This window comes from Anopheles merus, chromosome 2R (assembly GCF_017562075.2).
Source record: "Anopheles merus strain MAF chromosome 2R, AmerM5.1, whole genome shotgun sequence".
Classification (NCBI taxonomy): domain Eukaryota; kingdom Metazoa; phylum Arthropoda; class Insecta; order Diptera; family Culicidae; genus Anopheles; species Anopheles merus.
The window spans coordinates 6,912,447-6,930,902 of record NC_054082.1 but is presented as its reverse complement, the minus strand read 5'-3'; the positions used below and the strand labels follow the sequence as shown (position 1 = coordinate 6,930,902).

Sequence of the window (18,456 nt, the reverse complement as noted above, 5' to 3'; positions counted from 1 at the left end):
ATGGTTCTAGTTGAGTTTTAAGGAACAGATAATGGGTAAGACTCATAGAGAATGATTCAAAAATCCCCTGTGCATTGCTATAAATCGGATCATCAAAAATTTAAAAAAATATATAGCGAACATCCTATCGATCATTCCTGGACAAATACACTAAATCTGGAGTACCAATTTAGTTCGACTACCATTCATACAACATCCCTTGCTTTTTGAGAGCAAAATTTTGAGTCAAAAAGTTTTTACGTCAAAGATCTGTGAAATAAAATAAATTTTAAAACCCAATTTTCATAGGTAAATCATGAATTTAAAACCCGATACAAAAATAAATTACAATTCAGATTGACAGCCCTTCAACAGCTCTTTTCCCATAGTGCCAAGGTCAGTTGAATGACACCACACACGGAGAGAGAAACAGCTCAGGCATTTTCGCTTTCTTTCCTTCCACCGGTAGCAAGTGCCGAAATCTGCCAAAGTCCTCGCTTTATGCAACTGAGCTATTGCTGCTAGTATTGTTTTAATCGTTCGTTGCCTTCACTGATAAGCGTTGCTACCCCTCGAATTCGGAAAATATTTTCATTCCGAGCTACAGTGAAGCAACCGCCAGTTGAGTGCATTTTCAACCCCCCACCGTCTACTCACCGAAAGCATCAGCCATGGGCCGTAAGTTCTGCGTTGGAGGCAACTGGAAGATGAATGGCGACAAGGCCAGCATCACCGAGCTGTGCAAAACGCTGTCCGCCGGTCCGCTCGATCCCAACACCGAGGTGGTGGTGGGCTGCCCCGCCCCCTACCTGTCGCTGGCCCGCTCGCTGCTGCCGGAAACGATCGGTGTGGCCGCGCAGAACTGCTACAAGGTGGCGAAGGGTGCGTTCACCGGCGAGATCTCGCCCGCCATGCTGAAGGATCTTGGCCTTGGCTGGGTCATCCTCGGTCACTCGGAGCGACGCGCCATCTTCGGCGAGACCGACGAGCTGATTGCGGAGAAGGTCGCACACGCCCTTGCCGAGGGGCTGAAGGTCATCGCTTGCATCGGCGAGACGCTGCAGGAGCGTGAGGCCGGCCAGACGGAGGCCGTTTGCTTCCGGCAGACGAAGGCCATCGCCGCCCAGGTGAAGGACTGGAGCAATGTGGTGATCGCGTACGAGCCAGTGTGGGCCATCGGTACCGGCAAGACGGCCACCCCGGAACAGGCGCAGGAAGTGCACGCCGCGCTGCGCAAGTGGTTCACCGAGAACGTGTCCGCCGACGTGTCGAACGCCATCCGCATCCAGTACGGTGGTTCGGTGACGGCGGCCAACTGCCGTGAGCTCGCGGCCAAGCCCGACATTGACGGATTCCTGGTCGGCGGTGCCTCGCTGAAGCCGGAGTTCATCCAGATCGTCAACGCCAGACAGTAGAGTAGAGCGTGCCGCGATCTCCAGTCAGTAGTGTAGCCGGGGGGAAGCGTTTACGCAATCCCCCCTCGCCAGTGTCGTCATGTCTCGTCTTATCTTAAGTTTCTCATTACGTTCGTTGTACCCGCACGCGCACTGAACAGGTTGTTACGTTTAAGCATCCAACCAAACGCAGAGTAATCTATTCAATAAAAGCATTGTCCCGGTGAAAATACTTTGCATTGCACGCCTTACTTGTCTCGCTCTACCCGGTTAGCTCCACATTATCGTAAATGTCCTCCACGCCTTCCATGGCTTTGAGCTTCTCTTTTAGCTTTTCGTATGCTTCCATCGCTTCGGGGTTTAGCTTGATGGTGGATTTGGGGAAGAAGGCATGCTCGCTATGCTCCACGGAATAGTTTAACTTTTCCAGCTCCTTTTTCACCTTGTCCAAGTCCCGGGGATCACACAGGAACTGCGAAGGAAAGAATCAGCTCGTTAGTATCTACGATACAGTGACGTGCCAACAGGAGCTAAATCGTGTTACCCTTATCAGTCGACTGTTTTCATCCATCACTTCAATATCTTCGGCACCCGTTTCGATAGCGTGGTCGGTGCAAACGGAAAGCAGATCGTCGGACTTCAAATCGGCCGGCGCAATCGCTTCTACAAATCCTCTCTCATCAAATGCATGCATCGTGTCGAAGAATAGGGCACTGAAACAAGATTCTAGTTAGTAAATTGAGAACAAGCAAGGTAAATGGGAGCAAAACTCACAAATTCTTCCTCAATATTGTAGCCATATCCATCTTCAGCTGGGCAAACCGGTCGGTGTACAGGACGCAGATGACATTCACCTGATCCAGTGCCTTAATTTCGAGTGTGTATTTCTTCAGCTCCACCGACTGACTGGTGCACTTCTTCAGTATGCCCTGTATGGTGGCGTTGGGCATATTTCTCTTCAACGCTTCATCAATCGCTGCCCGCAGCACATTGTTAACGGCCGGGTTTGGTCCTCCAGCTGCAATTAGAAGCATGATCAGCATCTTGTACCAGTGCCTCTTTGCACCCCCGTTCTTACATTGCACAGCAAGCCGAATTTGTCGAGCTAGTTTGATGAATAATACCGCCTTCCGTCCATCGTTGAGCGCCTTCACGTGTCGTATGTTTTGCCACTTCGAGTGACCGGCAAGGAGGGTTGACGCTTGATGGATGCTTCGTACATTGTGGTACGCGTGTAGCGATGTTGTTACTGCCCTCGTTAACCGTCCCACAGCCGAAAGCATCATCCAGAGATGGGGTAAATGCTTGATTTAGGGACGTAAAGGTATGCTTACAAATTACATAAACCACTACTGTACCCGGCAACTGGGAGCGCAATGTTGTTGTTTACAACGTGACTTTGACAGCAGTTGACAGTTCCATGACAGTCTGTTTAAATATACAGTGCGATCCAAAAAAAGACACACATATCCGTTGAGCAAATTCAACAAATTGTGTATTCAAAATTATATTCAAGGCTTGTTGACTTTCGGCACGTATTTGGACAGTAAATTTCTTTCATGTTTGATGTGCATTTAAAAAAAAACAGTGTCTTGTGGTGTGGATAATGCAAACAAAAGCAAGCATTCAAATTATTCACTTAATTCCTCTTTTTGCACTCAGACACACACAAATTGATAAATAAGAATGTACGAAGATTTAAGACAAGCCAAGAGAATGATTGCGCTTATCATTCGTGCTTGACGCGGACTCAAAGTTAAATGGTGACTTGAAGTGCTGTACTTGACTGAGGTTGCTCAATTTCTGTGTAGCAATGATTTTCACCAAATTGTGTTCGTTAGCCATTCTTGGTATACTTTTAGGCAATAAATGCGTGGATGCAGTAAGCAACTCAAGCAGCAGTTTGAAATTTACAATAGAACCTCAGGCACTTACAACTAGCGTAACACAAACGGCAGATTTTAAGTTGCTCTTTCAGTAAGTATTACTTTCCATTTCATTGCTCTTAGCTCGTATGAATAATATTTTGCTCAATTCTCTCCCAGTGGCTGTGACGATAATGGACATAATATTACCCTAACTTGGGATGCCGACGAGCAGATCAAACTAAGCCCTTCAATTATCACAATAAATGGATGCGAAAGCGAGCACTTCTCCATCAACATCTCGTCATCGAAACAGGGACGATTTATCATACGTCCCATAATTATCACTAGCAATCTCAGCGTCGTCGATGATGCCCGCCTATTTGTACAGCTCAAAGTCGCCCAATATCGCTCGCTGATAATCGTATCGATGCTCATCGGATGGACGTACACCGTCTGCTGGACAATTGGCGATTACTTTCAAGCTTGGACCAGCTACCGGCGCAAGAGCGTTGTCGGGTTGAGCTTCGATTTCCTTTATCTGAACATCGTCGGCAATTGCTGTTACGCGACATTTAATGTGGTGCTGTTCTGCAGTGTGTTTATTGAGGTGCGTAAGACCCGTCTGTTGTAAAGTTACAATTAGAATAATTAACACCAGCCCCTTTCTGTAGGACGAGTATTTCAGACGCCATCCATTTGGGTTGAATCCGGTGGTGCCGAATGATGTGGGATATGCAGTGCACGCCGTGTTTGGCAACTTGGTCCTGATTGCCCAGTGCTACATCTACCAGAATGGTGGCACCGTTGTCTCGACAGCGGTCAAACTGCTCATTTCCGGCTACGTACTGATGGTGAGCGTGTTCTGTGGCTTTGCAATCGAGGAACAGATGCACTGGCTTGACTTCCTGTACATACTAAGCTACGTCAAGCTGTCAACAAACTTGATCAAATACATCCCACAAGTACTTATGAACTACCAGCGAAAGAGTACGGAAGGCTTCGCTATCTCCAACCGATTGCTGGACCTTGCGGGTGGATTGTTGAGCCTGCTACAGATGGTACTCAACGGTTGGAATTATGGTAAGAGAGTACGAAACTGTTTGATCTAAATCATATTTTAATAACATCCATTCTTTCCCTTCAGATGACTGGCAATCAATTGTTGGAAGTCCGGTCAAGTTTGGTCTGGGATTCGTGTCCATCTTTTTCGATGCAATATTTATGGTACAGCATTATGTTTGCTATAGGTCCCATACGGGAGACCTGAAATAGACCAGCATAAAGAAGATCATCCAAAAACATAAAGTAACTCTGAGCGAGTTTATTCTAACGCCGCACAAGATGCTTTGCACGCACCACCATCCACCAAGTTACGTCCGATCTGTTCTTATCGTATTGGTTTATTTTATCGCTTAGTACACATATTTGCCCAGTCTGCGTTGGGATGCTTATGCCGTCACCAATCTCATCTGGTGCGATTTATTCGTAACAATAGATCTGCTTATCGGGGTCTGAATCGCCCGCCAGTAGCTGAAAGATGCGCCTGACTCAGTGATAAACTGGTACTCCAACGGGATAGGTAGTACCCGTCGCGCTTCACTCATGCACATCCTTTGGTGGTTCATTCTGGGAGTGTTCGTAGGCGGTGGCAGGGTTCGTGCTTACAATGTGTCCTTATCGCTTGTCCCCCAGTCTGTGGTTGTAACATTCGGCGAAACGGCCAGTTTTAACATTGAAGCCAGGTAAGTACTGTGACAATGGCAATACATCATAGCACCTAATCTCATTTACTCTTAATTCAGTGGATATGTATCATCCCGATTTGATTTGCAACTGTACTGGCCCCAAGATGCAGCAATGCAGATTGAATCCAATCAAACCATATCTTTCGTGGAAGGCTGGAACAATCACTCTATCTCGCTGTTGATAGAGCCGGTAAAACAGGGACGCTTCATCGTACAACCATGGGTAGAACCGGAAGGAGTAGTGGACGATACACGGCTATTCCTGCTAATCAAAGTGGCTATGTTTAAACCATTGATGATCATATCATTGATGGTTGGATGGGCCTACACTGCCTGCTGGTCTGCGGGGTATTACCCCCAGATTTGGCTGAACTATCGTCGGAAAAGTGTGGTCGGACTAAGCTTTGACTTTTTGTACATCAACATAGTGGGACACATAAGCTACGTGGTGTTCAATGTGTTCCTTTACTGGAATACCTTTGTGGAGGTGAGTTATCGGTATTCTCCGTAAAGACATTTGTCATTATAGGTAATATTTTTTTATTGAAAAACAGGACGAGTACTACCGACGACATCCCTTTGGACTGAACCCGGTCATTGGAAATGACATCGGTTTTGCGGTACACGCCGTGTTCGGTACCGGGTTTACCATATTCCAGTGTTGGATATACGAAACGGGTGGAAACAGTGTATCCAAACCGGCGAAAGCGATCATCGTTACCTACCTGCTCATCATCTTTGCGACGATGGGCTGTGCTATGTGGAATGTCATGCATTGGTTAGATTTCTTGTATGTGCTTAGCTATATTAAGCTCTCCACTACCATGATCAAGTACTTTCCGCAAGCTTACATGAACTATCGTCGCAAGAGTACGGAAGGGTTTGAGATCATGAATCGATTACTGGATCTCGCTGGTGGACTGTTTAGCATACTGCAGATGGTTATAAATGCATGGAATTTCGGTAAGTTACACTCGAAAGGTTTTTGAAGTTACTGAATGTCTAAAATACCTACATTTACCTTTTTTTACACTTTCAGATGATTGGAGATCCATCGGAGGCGATCCGGTTAAATTTGGTTTGGGAATCTTCTCTATTCTATTCGATCTGGTGTTCATGTTCCAGCATTACATTCTATACAGGTATGTTCCGTTCCTGTTTGACCAATCACTTTTTAACTCTACCTCGTTTCTTTTGCAGAAAACGAAGCGTTAAAATCCCTGCAGAGTTGCCAATGCTTCCAAAATGACCGCATTTGAGTTATGCTGTGATATACTCCACTTACTGCCCCATTAGTCTCACAATAAACATCCTCGGCCGTGCTTTGGTTTGTTTCATCGTATATTTGACAATACTTTACAATACATTGATACATCGCTGGCTATTTTCGCACGGCACGGCATGCCCTAATGTTATCTTCTCCTGTAGCTTGCTTCATCGCTTCGATAAATATTTCCAAGGATCTGATCGCTGCGAAGGCGCCGGGGTTTGCATTCATTTATACGCTCTATATACATGTAGAACTATATGACACCTAACGATATACTTTCTCTATTCGAGCATGATGATTGATTATGAATAATACATGTATTCGACAGCGGCCACTACCAATACCCGTCCAGGGTTTTGCGTGCGAACATTGTATTTCTATTATTATTGTCAACAACATAGCTCATTTGGGACTTTTTCTTCTCCTTGCAAATCTGTGTTTGCACAGAGACCGTGCCGAGCCATACGAGCTATACATATATGCATGCTTTACTCCTCACACTTCCTTTCCTTCACTAATTCGACTACAATGCTTTCGACACGAGTGGACCAATGCTGATCGACCACAATTACGATAGAAATCAGGCCTATGGAAGCTCCGTTAAAAACAACTTTTTGTTAATTTTTTAAACGACAAAGTCTTTTCGCTATAATTTGAATACGTTTCATGCAAATGTTTGGTTTGCAGTAGTTAATTTTAAATAGGTTTGCAACTGTATAGCTTTTTGCCATTTTTTTATTTGTTAGCAGTTACCGGAATAATTTAGCAATTTAGCAATCCTTTCCCCTATGGAATGTGTTTATATAAATAGCTTATTTAAACAGAAACAAGCACCATTCTGCTTCTGGCGGCGTAACACATACTCCAACTTGATTAAAATATTGATATGTGCTTTTCGTTGACTGAAATAGAATAAAAAAAGTAAAATCCTGTAGCTGTTCTGCAGAGCCGATTCGGTAATTATTCAGCTATAAAACATAAACGTTGAGTGAACTTTTTTAAAACCTGAACACTGTTTCCCTGACTTGTGGACCTGTTTTGCTTCGAGTTGTCTGATAAATGGTTGAGATGCGCCTGACCGACTTCTACTCAAGGAACTATTGCGCCTGATTGAATAGAACAAAACACAGTAATAGGAATGTTTCTTTGAAATGCAACTATTTCACACAATGGTCTGTCTTACTGATACTTTTTCCGCGGCATTTTCTATTTTCGCCTCGTGGCATCCCTGCTAACGAAATAAATTTGTAACTGACGTCAAATTATTAGAACATAATATAATAATTACTTTAAAAGAAACGAATACATTTTAACAGCCTTCAGCAAGGGATGTGACGATCAAACAACCACAAACAAACAAACAAAAAAACATTTTAAAACAACATAAAGATCGCTCTAATCCTTTCGCACTGCTACTTCTGCGCCGTTCTGGAATGTAGAGTTGGAATGGCTCTATCCTCGTTTTGGTCGGCATACACAGCAAATGATGGCAACGGTGTGTTCGTATGATCGTATGGATGCATGTTTGTTTAAACCTGAGCTAGTTTGGTCTTTCCTACGACCATGAGCATTTTTTGGAGGAACCGTGTAAGACCCACTGGAAAAAGAGTTGGAAAGAGGAGTTAGAGAGAGAAGAATAAAATATCAATTAGACATAACACTCGAGTTCAAATTTAACTTATAATATCGTGAAGATTAGTTATTGTGGTGCGCTAGCGAAGTTTCGATCATGGTGCGAACTATTTGATCTTCTTTTTGCTTTGCTTAGTTTTGAAATTGTGGTGCGTATAGTACAAAAGTTACGTATGTAAGATTATTCAAGAGTGTGGAAGATTTCTATTCCGTGACCTTAATCCAATAAATATCTTCCAAATCCTTAAATGCATGCTAACGAAAGCGATCAAAACGCAATGAAAGTGTTAAGAAAAAGACAGACAAAACACAACCTCAAAACGGGATTAGTACAGCAAAACGGTAGAAAACTCAGTTAGTGTGCAAACAGCAAACTAGGGAAAGTATAAACATAAGCATAAAACTGATAAAAACCTTTTCGCGCTTATTTCTGTTTTGGCCGCACCACCATCATTAACTTTTGTAAACTCTGCGTAATTCCACCTGTGAACACGATTCCAACATTGGAAGAGAAAGAGAGAGAGAAAGAGAAAAAAATAACAGTTTATAGAAAGAGAGAAAGAGAGGGGATTTTTTTTAGCAAATGAGGAAAACAATCGATACTCTACAGCCAATCAGATTGAAACCAGGATGGCAGAACGGAGGGAAACGTTTCGGGTTGGGAATGGCTTTAAAGAAGCTTCTACAAAAAGCTCACATTTAGGGAAAGGAATGCGGATTAGGGAATGGAATGAATGGAAAGGGACGATTCCGGAGAGAGTGCTGAGAAATGTTCCTCCTATTCCGGTACTACAACTAGCCGTCCCAGCCAGCTGATGGTACTGCTGGTTCCACCGGCACCGGCCCCAGCTTACCCATCGAGCGGTTGAACCATTTGGGTTTGTTTCGCCACGCAATAAATATGAAGTAGACGGGAATGCTGGAAAGAATCATAAGACACCCGTAGCCCGTCTCTACCGGGCTGGCAATCATTGGGACGACGGTGACGAAGACGGTGGCGATCAGATACAGGATGGGGAAGATGAGATTCACCTTGATCGGGCGGTTCAGTTTCGGCTGCTTCCACCGTAACCACGGTAGGCACAGTACGGCCGCACCGATACTTAGCTGCAAGTAGAGTAGGAGGCAGATGGGAAAAGAGCAAGAATTTAAATGACTTGACTGTCAGTTAAGCTCGAGAATCTTACGCATACGAAGAAACTCACCCAAGTGGCGAACCCAACGTAGTTAATTAGGGCAAAGATGTCCGATACCGTCAGATACAGCATGGAAAGGAGCGCCATAATCAGCACGGCGGGCGTCGGTGTGAGGCGCTGTATTTGGATCATGGTAAGAATCTCCGGCATCTGACCTTCGCAAGCGCCGGCGTAGAACAGGCGGGACGAGGTAAGCAGAATGCCATTCACCGCTCCAAACGTTGACAGGGCGACAAACACTGAATGGGGCGAAAGGAGTACGAGATGGGGGAGGCGCAAGGCATCCGGAAATAAAATAATCGTAGCCGATGACGACATTCGATCCAGCATGATGCGGCACAAAACACTTACCCGGTATCGTCCACGCAAACATACCGAACACCCGATCGGCAAACGTGACGGCGACCGCCTCCGAGCCGAGCACCTCCTCCGGCGACAGGATCGTGTAGAAGGACACGTTGGTAAACACGTACACGACCGTCACCAGCGTGCAGGAAATTGCGATGGCACGGGGCAAATTCTTCACCGGGTCCTTCAGCTCCTCGATGATGAAGTTCAAATAGTTCCTGTGGGCAAATGGATTTGTCGCGTAAGAGGATTACTGTATATCATGGCTGGCATGTCTCTGGTCTGGCCAAAACGAGGCGTCCTTTGTAACGCACAGGGAATACACTCGTCTTGCTGTGTGTTGCCCACTGGTGAACATCATTAGAAGGACCCATCGCATGGGTCGCAACACACAACAATCAGTGCAAGGAAGAGATATCGAACAATTGGAAATGAAAGCAAACTTACCAACCGTTGTAGGCAAACAATCCCGAATAGAAGGACAATGCGAGCGATGTTACCTCCGTTTTCGTGTTATCGAAGGTGAAGTGTTCCGTGTTGCCTGGGGCGAAAGAAGAAACGAAATGCAATCAGACACCGCAACAAATGAGAGACGATGAGAGACAGATGTTTGTTTGTTGCTCGCTGAAAATCGATAGAAACTAAAGCCTGATGGACGTAAAAACAATTACGGAAAGGGCCAAAGATCTCGCAAAAAGAAGAGCATCTTGGAACCCTGGGAGCAGGCAAGACCCGCGTTGCCGGAGAAGCGATGCCGGCCGGTCTAGAATATCACTGTTATTATCAAATTTAACGCACGCGAGATATCGGTCAACGGACAATGATTTCATGATGCTCTACGGCTAGGCCGTCAAAAGACGCAGCGGTAGCATAAGCTAAATCAGCTTAATTGAATGTGGGCTGGTCTCGGCACACGGGCTGAACCACATTCCGACAGTGTTCGCGATGATCGTTTAATGCGGCAGACGGTGCATGCAGCACTGTAGCTGACATAATCCTGCTAGAGCATCATGAGCTCCGTTCACCAGTGTTCAGATTTGTTAGAGGACAATTTTTGGCAATTCGTACAGAATGGGATGCATTCAATTTGTTCCGCTTGAATAGCCTTCCAACTGCCTCGTTAATGATGGTTAGTTGGGAATGGCTTTCAGCGGTGCCTTGCCGAGATTGTTGCCAGTAAACCACTGGATCGCACGTACATCCAAGATCAAGAGCTGTTGCCAAGCATCGTGACTATATCAACGAGCCTATCCCTTACATTGTTGCTGCGGGAGGCTTACGCGATACGCGGCCACATTTCCGGTCCTGACAGAAGGCCAATAAAACGTCAAATCAACACACAAATGCCCTGCGACACAGCACCTGTTTATCTCCCCCCCCAGGTCGAAGAAGCTAAACGGTTTACTGCTCTAAAACCCTACCCTGGACCACTCCTGGGCGACTCTAAGCCACCCCTGCATCTAGCATCAAAACAAACAAATAAATCTCGCACACCTTCTGTTTCCACGTGTGTCCGGCCGACCGGTGTGAAAGTGCTCGGCGTCTCCTTCACGCGCGCGTATTGTCGTCAACGGGTGGCACACACGTACGACGTAGTCAGATCGCATCCAGAAAACAGTACCGCCGAGCCTGTTTTTGCATCGTAACAGATGTATCAGCACCTGGTCGGCTACTGATTTATGCTAACCATAGTCGTACACGCGCTCGCTTGCATAACTACCGTACAGGAGCGGAACTCTGGAACTTACCTTGGAACAGGTAGTAGGCACCGGCACCGATGATGATGAACAGGGCGAGCAGCTTCGCGTAGGTGAAGATGTCCTGTACCGCCGTGGCCCATTTCACGTCCCAGCAGTTGATGAACGTCAGCACCACTAAAGGATGAGCGGGAGATGTGCACGAAAGGGGTTTGAAACGAGAGAAAAAGGACAACAGTTTTAAAATAAAATCCAATCGTTGACGGCCTGAGATCAAAAAGTAAAATTGTTGTTTCGCATCGAAATAGCTCCGAACGAACCAAGGTTTCTTCTCCGCTCTTGGTACTGCTGATTTGCATAAGCGATCTAAATCCAGTCCATAAAACGGTTGTCGCTTCTGCAGCGTGTTTGTCTTTGCGTAATGGATGGTGCGTCGTAAAAGTAGGCGGAAATTGATTCCATTCTCGTTTCTCGTGGGCTGATGCTGTCAGCTCCAGTCGCAGTGAAAGGATAATAAAGGATACAATTACGCGGATTACTTACGGATACAGCAGACGGCAAGCAGGCGGGCCGCATCCTCGGGCGGTTGGCATTCGGGGAAGAACGGCTTCAGCACGTACACGCTGAACGTGAGGGCCACGATGGCCTGCGAGCAGGGACGCACTATCATGCATTCGATCCAGAGCCGGATGAAGGCCAGGAACGGGCCGAACGTTTCCATAATGTACGCGTAATCTGCGCCCGACTTTTTGATCATAGTGCCCAGCTCGGCGTAGCAGTAGGCACCAACCTGCAAAACAAAACAAGCATTTGGTTTGCATTGGAGCTGATTGCGGTGTCCTTCCTGTGTTCCCATCGAAAACGCCCCCCTCATAACCAGCGCCAAAATGTTTGACTGTCGCATTGCTCAATTTTGTCTCGTCTCATTATTCAATTCGTCCACCTAACGGGTTTTATGTCGGCGAATTTGGCGAATTTTTATTACCACCGCCACAGACACAGTCGTCGTGCCGCGAAGGTTCCAATTCTTCAGACGTTCTCGAACGAAACGGCAACCGGCATAAACCTGTTTGTTGCCGATCGGTTTCCCTTAAGTTGTTTTGCATCCCGTCACACCCGCCCCCGACTTACCATCGAGAACAGGCCGGAGAGGATCCAGACGATCAGCGACATGTTGACGCTGCCCGTGTTGATGAGGACACCGGTCGGCGAGACGAAAATGCCGGAACCGATAATGGAACCGACGATCACCGTAATCCCGTTGACGAGTGTCATTTTGGGCTTGAGCACGATGTCACCGCCGTCGCCACCGCCGCCACCGGCCCCGTTCGCTGCATCCTTTGCACTTTTCAGCGAGTCCTTGCGCTGCTTCTCGTCCTTGTTCAGTGCGTCGTCCTCCATTTGTGTGGTCCTCGGTCACAACGTCTGTCACAACAAGCTGTAGGTAAAGCGGATTGTAAAGGCATGAGCGGGGTTCAATAGCGTAAAACGAGCTTTATTCACAGTGCTGTGTGCACTCCGGCACTATCCACACGGACACGCGCGTGCACGCTCGCATGTCATTACAAGCTAACTAATGCTATTGTACACCAATAAGCGACCACATTGTAAGTACGTGCGGCCAAAGGTATAATTTTCTAACACAGATCAAATAAAACACATTACACTGTTGACAAGGAGGCAGGACGGACTACTGGCAGGCTGATTTACGGTCGGCGGCGATAGGCCGTAATGGGTGTAATTTGTAGGGGAGAAATAGTGGATTAAAAAAACAGTCGAGCCACTGTCGAAATAGCGAACAGTATCGGGATTGTGTAAACAACGCCGATCGTTGCTCTTCCGACAATGGAGTCGAACTGAACGCCGCACGCAGACGAGCGTTTGGCGATGATGACCGTTCAAAGACAAATGGTGTATTAAAGGTGACAGATTAGAGACATATTCCGCACAGGGTGATTGATAAATCCAATTGGAACTTGATAAAACATTTCAAATAATCCAACTCGTGTAGTTCGATTAAATTACAAATTATTTTGGTGAAATTGTTCCATCGCACACAATTATCTAATTCTCTTGTATTGATATTACGCACAGCATATGTTCCAAGTAAACACACGTTTCCCACATAAACACCTGTATCTAGACCGCGTACAATGCACTCCCTCACAGAAACGCTCCTCCAAACCGCCTGTCTAACTAATCGACGTAAAACTGCCAACGTTCACCGGCCGGCCGCATCGCACCCTTGCGTCTTGGTCGCGTCAATTGAGCTTCCGATCAGAAAACTTCGTCAATTAAAAGACGATCGGCTAATCGAAACGTGACGAAACACCTTCTTTTACCCTTCAGACCCCACAGCCACGGCATTGTATCGGAGCATCGGCATCGGCAACCACAAGTACGCCACACGTACCGTACGAAGAACGTACTTTTGTTTGTTGGCTTTTATTTAAACAGTTCGGCTTTAGTTTCAGTGCATTCAGGCGCGATTTTAAAAGGGTACACCTAACGGGAGACTAAACGAGGGTTTGTACCGGGAACCACACATCGGAGGATGTTCAAGGGAAAAGCCCACACACACAAACACGCACACACGCGAGCGATTAGCGTCACGGATTTTGCTGCTGGATTCACGGTGCGTAGTACAACCGATCGCGATGGTTTTCGGACTCAATACTTCCGACAGCTTGTAAGAGTTTCACAAGGGTTGGTTGTTTACAGGAAGGGGCACTTTAAGGGCACAACAGCGAATCATGATTTCAGGGAAGGGTTCAAGGTCAGTCTGGCATAAGAAAAAAGGGGGCTCTAGCATTGTGCTCTTCAACCGCTGCGAAACGATTGAAAGCGCAATTTAAGGCACACATCCTTGAAAACCACCGCGCAAAACACATACCTTCACTCACACACGTACACACGCACCACAGAAGGTTTGAGCTCTTTAACACTTTTACGACACAAAAGAGCCTCTTGTAGTTGTACAATAAATTACTCTTATAACTTCAACGTTTTCACTTTTCCCGGTACACCCGGTCCACTTGTGTCCTCACCGTTCAAAATACCTAACGACGCGCCAAGAGCAAGGCTCCTGTGCAGAAGACTTCGCGGGCTTTTCCTTCCACACCGTGCGAGCGTTAACGTACGAATGCTTCGAACGGTTTCGACCGGCCGCATGTTTGGCTTGCGCTTTCTAACGCCCATTCAAACGGGTAACTCACTGATGGGATCGGCAGCAACCGTCCCCTCGACGTGGTGGCACTCAGCTGTAGAGAGACCTTACCGGCCTACCGCCCGATTCCCGCACCGCACACTTGCACCCTGCCAAGTGTTTAGAACCGGGTGATAACAAACATCTTCTTGGCGGCGGGCTGCGTGTGTCAAGTGACGTGTGAGTGCTGTAGTTGGGCTGCGCGGGAGGGTGAAGGAATGCGATTTTTTGCTGTTAGAAAACAGCTTTTTTGAATACGTTTTTAGAGAACGAGTTTTGTTTAGGGTGAACTTTATCGAGTCTCCGAGCGGCTTTAAGCTCCAACACACTCCCACATCCCCCCATCCCAGAGGGTGAAGCCTGCGGATGGGTGTGTTTGTGCCTTTTTTCGGTAATCAAAAGGCATGGCGTCGATATCGAAACGTGTTGAGTCACGTTTTTGACGGGATTGGGGATTTTTGTTCTCTCTCATCTTCATTCATACTGCTAATCAAATGACCTCTAACGTGATAGTGTAGGGGTTTTTTTTATGAGCTGTTGTTTTAGAATCCATCACATCGTGAAGAATTGCATAAAATTAGAGCCGAGTCGTTCTGCTCCCAAAACGTGTTTCACACAATTAGCAGCTTTTGTTTTCGGTGGACACTCTCTGGCCAATTCTTCCCGGCCCTAACCTTGACGGCTCGTTAGATGGTCACGGACGGTGCGAGATATTATCTTAGCAAAAACGCCCCCCCCCCCCCCCCAACAGTGACACCTAACGACACCTTTATTGCGGGCGAATGTTCTCCTCCAGAATTGTACGCAATTGTACTCTGCCGCGCAAACACTGATAAGCTTTGGTCAAGCAAACAGTAGCTACAGGCTGCAAACAAACAGGACTAACGGAGTGTGCTGTGGTCATCCAGAGGACCCGAGCCAACACAGGGATGCAATCGATTTTTTGTCCATGTCACTTATGATATCGCCCTTTCGGCACAAATCAGCATCACCAGCAACGTCACGTGATGACAGGTTCGCAGTGCGCTCGCGATGAACTTTTGCTAATGCGACTTTTCCCTTTACGAAACCGTGCTTGTTCCTCGTTCTTTTCAGTTCGCGTCACGTTCACAACATCCACCCATAATTGATGATGCTTCGAGCACACTTGATATGATTGGTATAATAATTGATCGCCTTCCTGCACCGAACCGGGCATTTTTCCGTAGTGCGGCAATGGTTGGGTAGCTTTTTTGCTAGTGCACCAAACCTTCATTGATTCTCGACAAAGTTAAAAGTCTTTCGCTGAGGCACTATCATCACATTTTAAAGATTTCCCATTTTTTAGACACACTTTCACAGTTCCGCCGTACCAGGATGCTTACCGTTTGCTATTGCCCGAGCGAATGGCGGCTCCCTGCCCGAAAAAAGGACGTTTTCTGACTGAGATCTGGCGTGCGAAACGTCCTTGGGTGAATGTTGCGCGAGGGTACGGTATCCTTACGGTGGGGCGGGTAGAATTACCATACCTTTCCTTGCGTTTGCGACCGAGATGTGTGACGTCTGAAGCAGGAAATTGCACAAATACAAGCACACACTCACACAAACACACATCCACAAATACACGCAAAGGCGCATGCTCCATGGATGCTGAGAGCCGTTCCTCGTGGGAAAGTAACGGCCATCACGTTGCCATGTGGCGGTGAAGAATACGAAGCAAAGAGGGACGCCAGTCAATGCGAAGGGATGCGAATAACCTCTCGCAACCGGGATGTGTTACGCTATTCAGCCTTCCAGGTCATGATTCCCTTCGCTTTGATTGATAAACGCCGGGATGACGGGAAGATCCATTACCCATTGCGCCGTTACGCACTCAGCCACTCGCTCCGGCCGGTAGCTCATTCACCCGGCAGCAATTCGTCCGCAGCATCCATCGACAGGGTGGCCTTGTGACGTTTCGAACCCGCACCGTCCGTACAGCCCTGGATTAGTTTATTCACATCATTCTGTTTATTTTCGTACGCTCTTATCAATTCAGAACGGTGGGGAAGAAGCAAAAAATCCAACACCAATTATCAGTTTGACAGCGCAATTTGAGGAATGTCTTTGGGGCGAACGAACTGGCACAATCCGGCAGTAACCGTTCGGAAAGTTTCACCTCGAACTTTGAGCTAGTGCGTCATCGCTGGCTGGCGCCACCGTGTCTTCCAGTGACTGGTTCTGCTGCTCTATCCGTTCCGTTTTGCGTAGGGCGATGGTTTGATTTGGATCAAACCGCAACGGCAATTGGATGCAGAATTGGATGCATTGTCTTTATGGTGTATGTGTGTGTGTGTGTGTGTGTGTGTGTGTAGGGGGGATTACAAGCGCATCATCGATCGATGCACCGCGAGAGTTTAATGGCTGATGAAACCCACGCCGCGGCTTGCATCAGTGCCGAATGCAACCGTACTATCGCGGCGCCGCTCAGGGACCCTCAAGAGAGACGGCGGGCGGGCTGCTGGCAGTCTGTCAATGTCGCCTGCGGTCATCAACTGGGGATAGGAATGGGATCGGCTGCGGTTGTCTATGTTTTTCCCGCAGTTTGGTGTTGGGACTTGTAATGGGATTTTTTGTTGTTGTGGCGCACACAACCACACGCAGGCAAATAATTGGACGTGATTGCTAGCATCGACATCTTGCACGTGAAAAACAAATAGCTTTCGAAGTTGTAGCGTGGAGTAATGCCACGATTTGACAATGATTTGATGCCGTTAATTTACTCACTGCGCGTCTACTAATCGGCAAGCGAGTGATGGACGTCATCACCAATGCCAAGTGATACGCGCCGCAGTAAAAGGACTCGAGACGTTCATTCATTACCCCGCGGTGGCAATCGATTTACTGCCATCCACATGATTTTGTTATGACACGATAAATGGTCACGGAAGCTGAATCATTACATCACCGCAGAAACTGCAGTAAGTGCACATGCATGCGCACGACAATAACGGTACTTACATTGTTTGATGCATTGTACGCGATAGTCGTTGATGTGTCTTCATCATTTTGAACTTCACACAATATAACGTTTTACTTTCACTATTAATTATGTAGAAACACTCTTAACTGGAAATCGACCGGTAGTTCATGGTAGAACCGATGTCATGGTTGATGTCTTGCACCCACACATACACGCCCCAAATCGGGCACACTTCCAGCCCTCTAGCCGTGCGACGACTGCGCCCGATTGCGCAAAAAGCCCAGCTGGTGGTTTCGCTTATTATTAGCGGCCATTATCCCGACATTGACCGTTTGTTGACCGAAAGCTCAAGATCGCCTTGGTGACGGTATTGCGCCCACAGCGCGGAGCTTTTCATCCGTTCTTGGGTGGCAACTTGTTACCGGCATAACACCCTTTGCTAAGGCACCTGTGTTTTGAGCGAGTTGACAGGTTGTTGGTTATCAGCTTACCATATCGTCGAGTTGCTTTCAGTAGATGCTTGCCGGATCGCTTGAGAGGTGGTCTTCTATGCACACATGGGGCAGCAGCAGCAGCAGCAGCAGCAGAACGTCCATCTGACTGACAGAACATAATTGCTTACTGTAATTGCGGTGCAAATTACGCATCGATTAAAGCGACTGCTCGGCAAACAGACGCGCGGTGGAATTAACGAGCGGTTGATAAACGTGCTAACGAGCGCTGGACGGCACAACATTTTATGCGATCGTGAACGGAAAGGGAAAGCGAAAGGGGCGCGGGTTTAGAACTCTTTACATGTGTGTGATGAGTTAATTGTATCAGCTCACTGTTTAGTGGAGCAATTTTCATCATAAATGCCATAAGAAGACTTGCGATTTGCGGGTGCAATGTTTTGTTTCGAACTTTTACTACTGGATCTGAAATCATTTCGATTATCCTAACGACGTAAAAAAGATGTAATTTTAGAATAACGCAAAAACAAGATGTTTTCTAAATCGGTTAAATATTTTGAGGGTTCTTCGAGAAAGGCATAAAATTTAAAAAATGCGCCAAGTGGCAACGGTTGTTAAAAACGTTGTATTTTTTGTATCTTTTTCAAAAATTGGCCCTAAAAGATCACTTTAAACAATGTCGGTATTATGTTGTACTCGATTTGATTGGTAAATGCGTCCAAATTTTTT

The 18,456-nt window shown here is 46.7% G+C and overlaps 5 protein-coding genes across 10 annotated transcripts; 3 read left to right on the top strand and 2 right to left on the bottom strand.

The window, feature by feature from the left end:
• Positions 1–405: 405 nt before the first annotated feature.
• Positions 406–1,605, top strand: LOC121588703 (triosephosphate isomerase). Its single transcript, XM_041906977.1, has one exon. The coding sequence runs from the start codon at positions 651–653 to the stop codon at positions 1,392–1,394; it is 744 nt and encodes a 247-aa protein (XP_041762911.1). The 5' UTR covers positions 406–650; the 3' UTR covers positions 1,395–1,605.
• Positions 1,539–2,765, bottom strand: LOC121588702 (probable transcriptional regulatory protein TTE1135). Its single transcript, XM_041906976.1, has 4 exons — positions 2,452–2,765; positions 2,148–2,391; positions 1,918–2,086; positions 1,539–1,845 (listed from the first exon to the last, which is right to left on the bottom strand). Exons 1-4 carry the CDS (start codon positions 2,657–2,659, stop codon positions 1,636–1,638), a joined length of 831 nt encoding a protein of 276 aa, XP_041762910.1. The 5' UTR covers positions 2,660–2,765; the 3' UTR covers positions 1,539–1,635.
• A 145-nt stretch (positions 2,766–2,910) lies between these two features.
• LOC121588584 (cystinosin homolog) lies at positions 2,911–4,518 on the top strand. The gene is made up of 4 exons (XM_041906666.1): positions 2,911–3,350; positions 3,419–3,848; positions 3,913–4,321; positions 4,386–4,518. Exons 1-4 carry the CDS (start codon positions 3,187–3,189, stop codon positions 4,511–4,513), a joined length of 1,131 nt encoding a protein of 376 aa, XP_041762600.1. The 5' UTR covers positions 2,911–3,186; the 3' UTR covers positions 4,514–4,518.
• Positions 4,519–4,757: 239 nt separating this feature from the next.
• On the top strand, positions 4,758–6,654 carry LOC121588583 (cystinosin homolog). Its single transcript, XM_041906665.1, has 5 exons — positions 4,758–4,983; positions 5,044–5,473; positions 5,541–5,949; positions 6,026–6,128; positions 6,187–6,654. The coding sequence occupies exons 1-5, from the start codon at positions 4,844–4,846 to the stop codon at positions 6,233–6,235; spliced, it is 1,131 nt and encodes a 376-aa protein (XP_041762599.1). The 5' UTR covers positions 4,758–4,843; the 3' UTR covers positions 6,236–6,654.
• A 603-nt stretch (positions 6,655–7,257) lies between these two features.
• Positions 7,258–15,867, bottom strand: LOC121588581 (Y+L amino acid transporter 2). 6 transcript variants are annotated; one of them, XM_041906664.1, is made up of 10 exons: positions 14,023–14,295; positions 12,261–12,567; positions 11,673–11,919; positions 11,181–11,306; positions 9,880–9,973; positions 9,436–9,650; positions 9,094–9,323; positions 8,743–8,995; positions 8,303–8,371; positions 7,763–7,853 (listed from the first exon to the last, which is right to left on the bottom strand). In XM_041906664.1, the coding sequence occupies exons 2-9, from the start codon at positions 12,528–12,530 to the stop codon at positions 8,313–8,315; spliced, it is 1,494 nt and encodes a 497-aa protein (XP_041762598.1). In that variant the 5' UTR covers positions 12,531–12,567; positions 14,023–14,295; the 3' UTR covers positions 7,763–7,853; positions 8,303–8,312. The 6 variants fall into 6 exon arrangements, with proteins under 6 accessions (XP_041762594.1, XP_041762595.1, XP_041762593.1 ...); XM_041906660.1 differs by lacking the exons at positions 8,303–8,371; positions 14,023–14,295 and adding an exon at positions 15,699–15,867 and having other exon boundaries at positions 7,258–7,853; XM_041906661.1 differs by lacking the exon at positions 8,303–8,371 and having other exon boundaries at positions 7,258–7,853; positions 14,177–14,297.
• Positions 15,868–18,456: the final 2,589 nt, after the last annotated feature.

Coding starts and splice junctions, on each gene's coding strand:
- LOC121588703 (XM_041906977.1), top strand. CDS start 651: ATGGGCCGTAAGTTCTGCGTTGGAGGCAACTGGAAGATGAATGGCGAC.
- LOC121588702 (XM_041906976.1), bottom strand. CDS start 2,659: ATGATGCTTTCGGCTGTGGGACGGTTAACGAGGGCAGTAACAACATCG. Junction 2,087..2,147: donor ACAATATTGAGGAAGAATTT/GTGAGTTTTGCT, acceptor ATCTTGTTTCAG/TGCCCTATTCTTCGACACGA. Junction 1,846..1,917: donor AAAACAGTCGACTGATAAGG/GTAACACGATTT, acceptor TTTCCTTCGCAG/TTCCTGTGTGATCCCCGGGA.
- LOC121588584 (XM_041906666.1), top strand. CDS start 3,187: ATGATTTTCACCAAATTGTGTTCGTTAGCCATTCTTGGTATACTTTTA. Junction 3,351..3,418: donor GATTTTAAGTTGCTCTTTCA/GTAAGTATTACT, acceptor ATTCTCTCCCAG/TGGCTGTGACGATAATGGAC. Junction 4,322..4,385: donor ACTCAACGGTTGGAATTATG/GTAAGAGAGTAC, acceptor CTTTCCCTTCAG/ATGACTGGCAATCAATTGTT.
- LOC121588583 (XM_041906665.1), top strand. CDS start 4,844: ATGCACATCCTTTGGTGGTTCATTCTGGGAGTGTTCGTAGGCGGTGGC. Junction 5,474..5,540: donor ACTGGAATACCTTTGTGGAG/GTGAGTTATCGG, acceptor ATTGAAAAACAG/GACGAGTACTACCGACGACA. Junction 5,950..6,025: donor TATAAATGCATGGAATTTCG/GTAAGTTACACT, acceptor TTACACTTTCAG/ATGATTGGAGATCCATCGGA.
- LOC121588581 (XM_041906660.1), bottom strand. CDS start 12,530: ATGGAGGACGACGCACTGAACAAGGACGAGAAGCAGCGCAAGGACTCG. Junction 11,307..11,672: donor GCTTGCCGTCTGCTGTATCC/GTAAGTAATCCG, acceptor CTCATCCTTTAG/TGGTGCTGACGTTCATCAAC. Junction 7,854..8,742: donor ATGGTTCAACCGCTCGATGG/GTAAGCTGGGGC, acceptor CTCTTTTTCCAG/TGGGTCTTACACGGTTCCTC.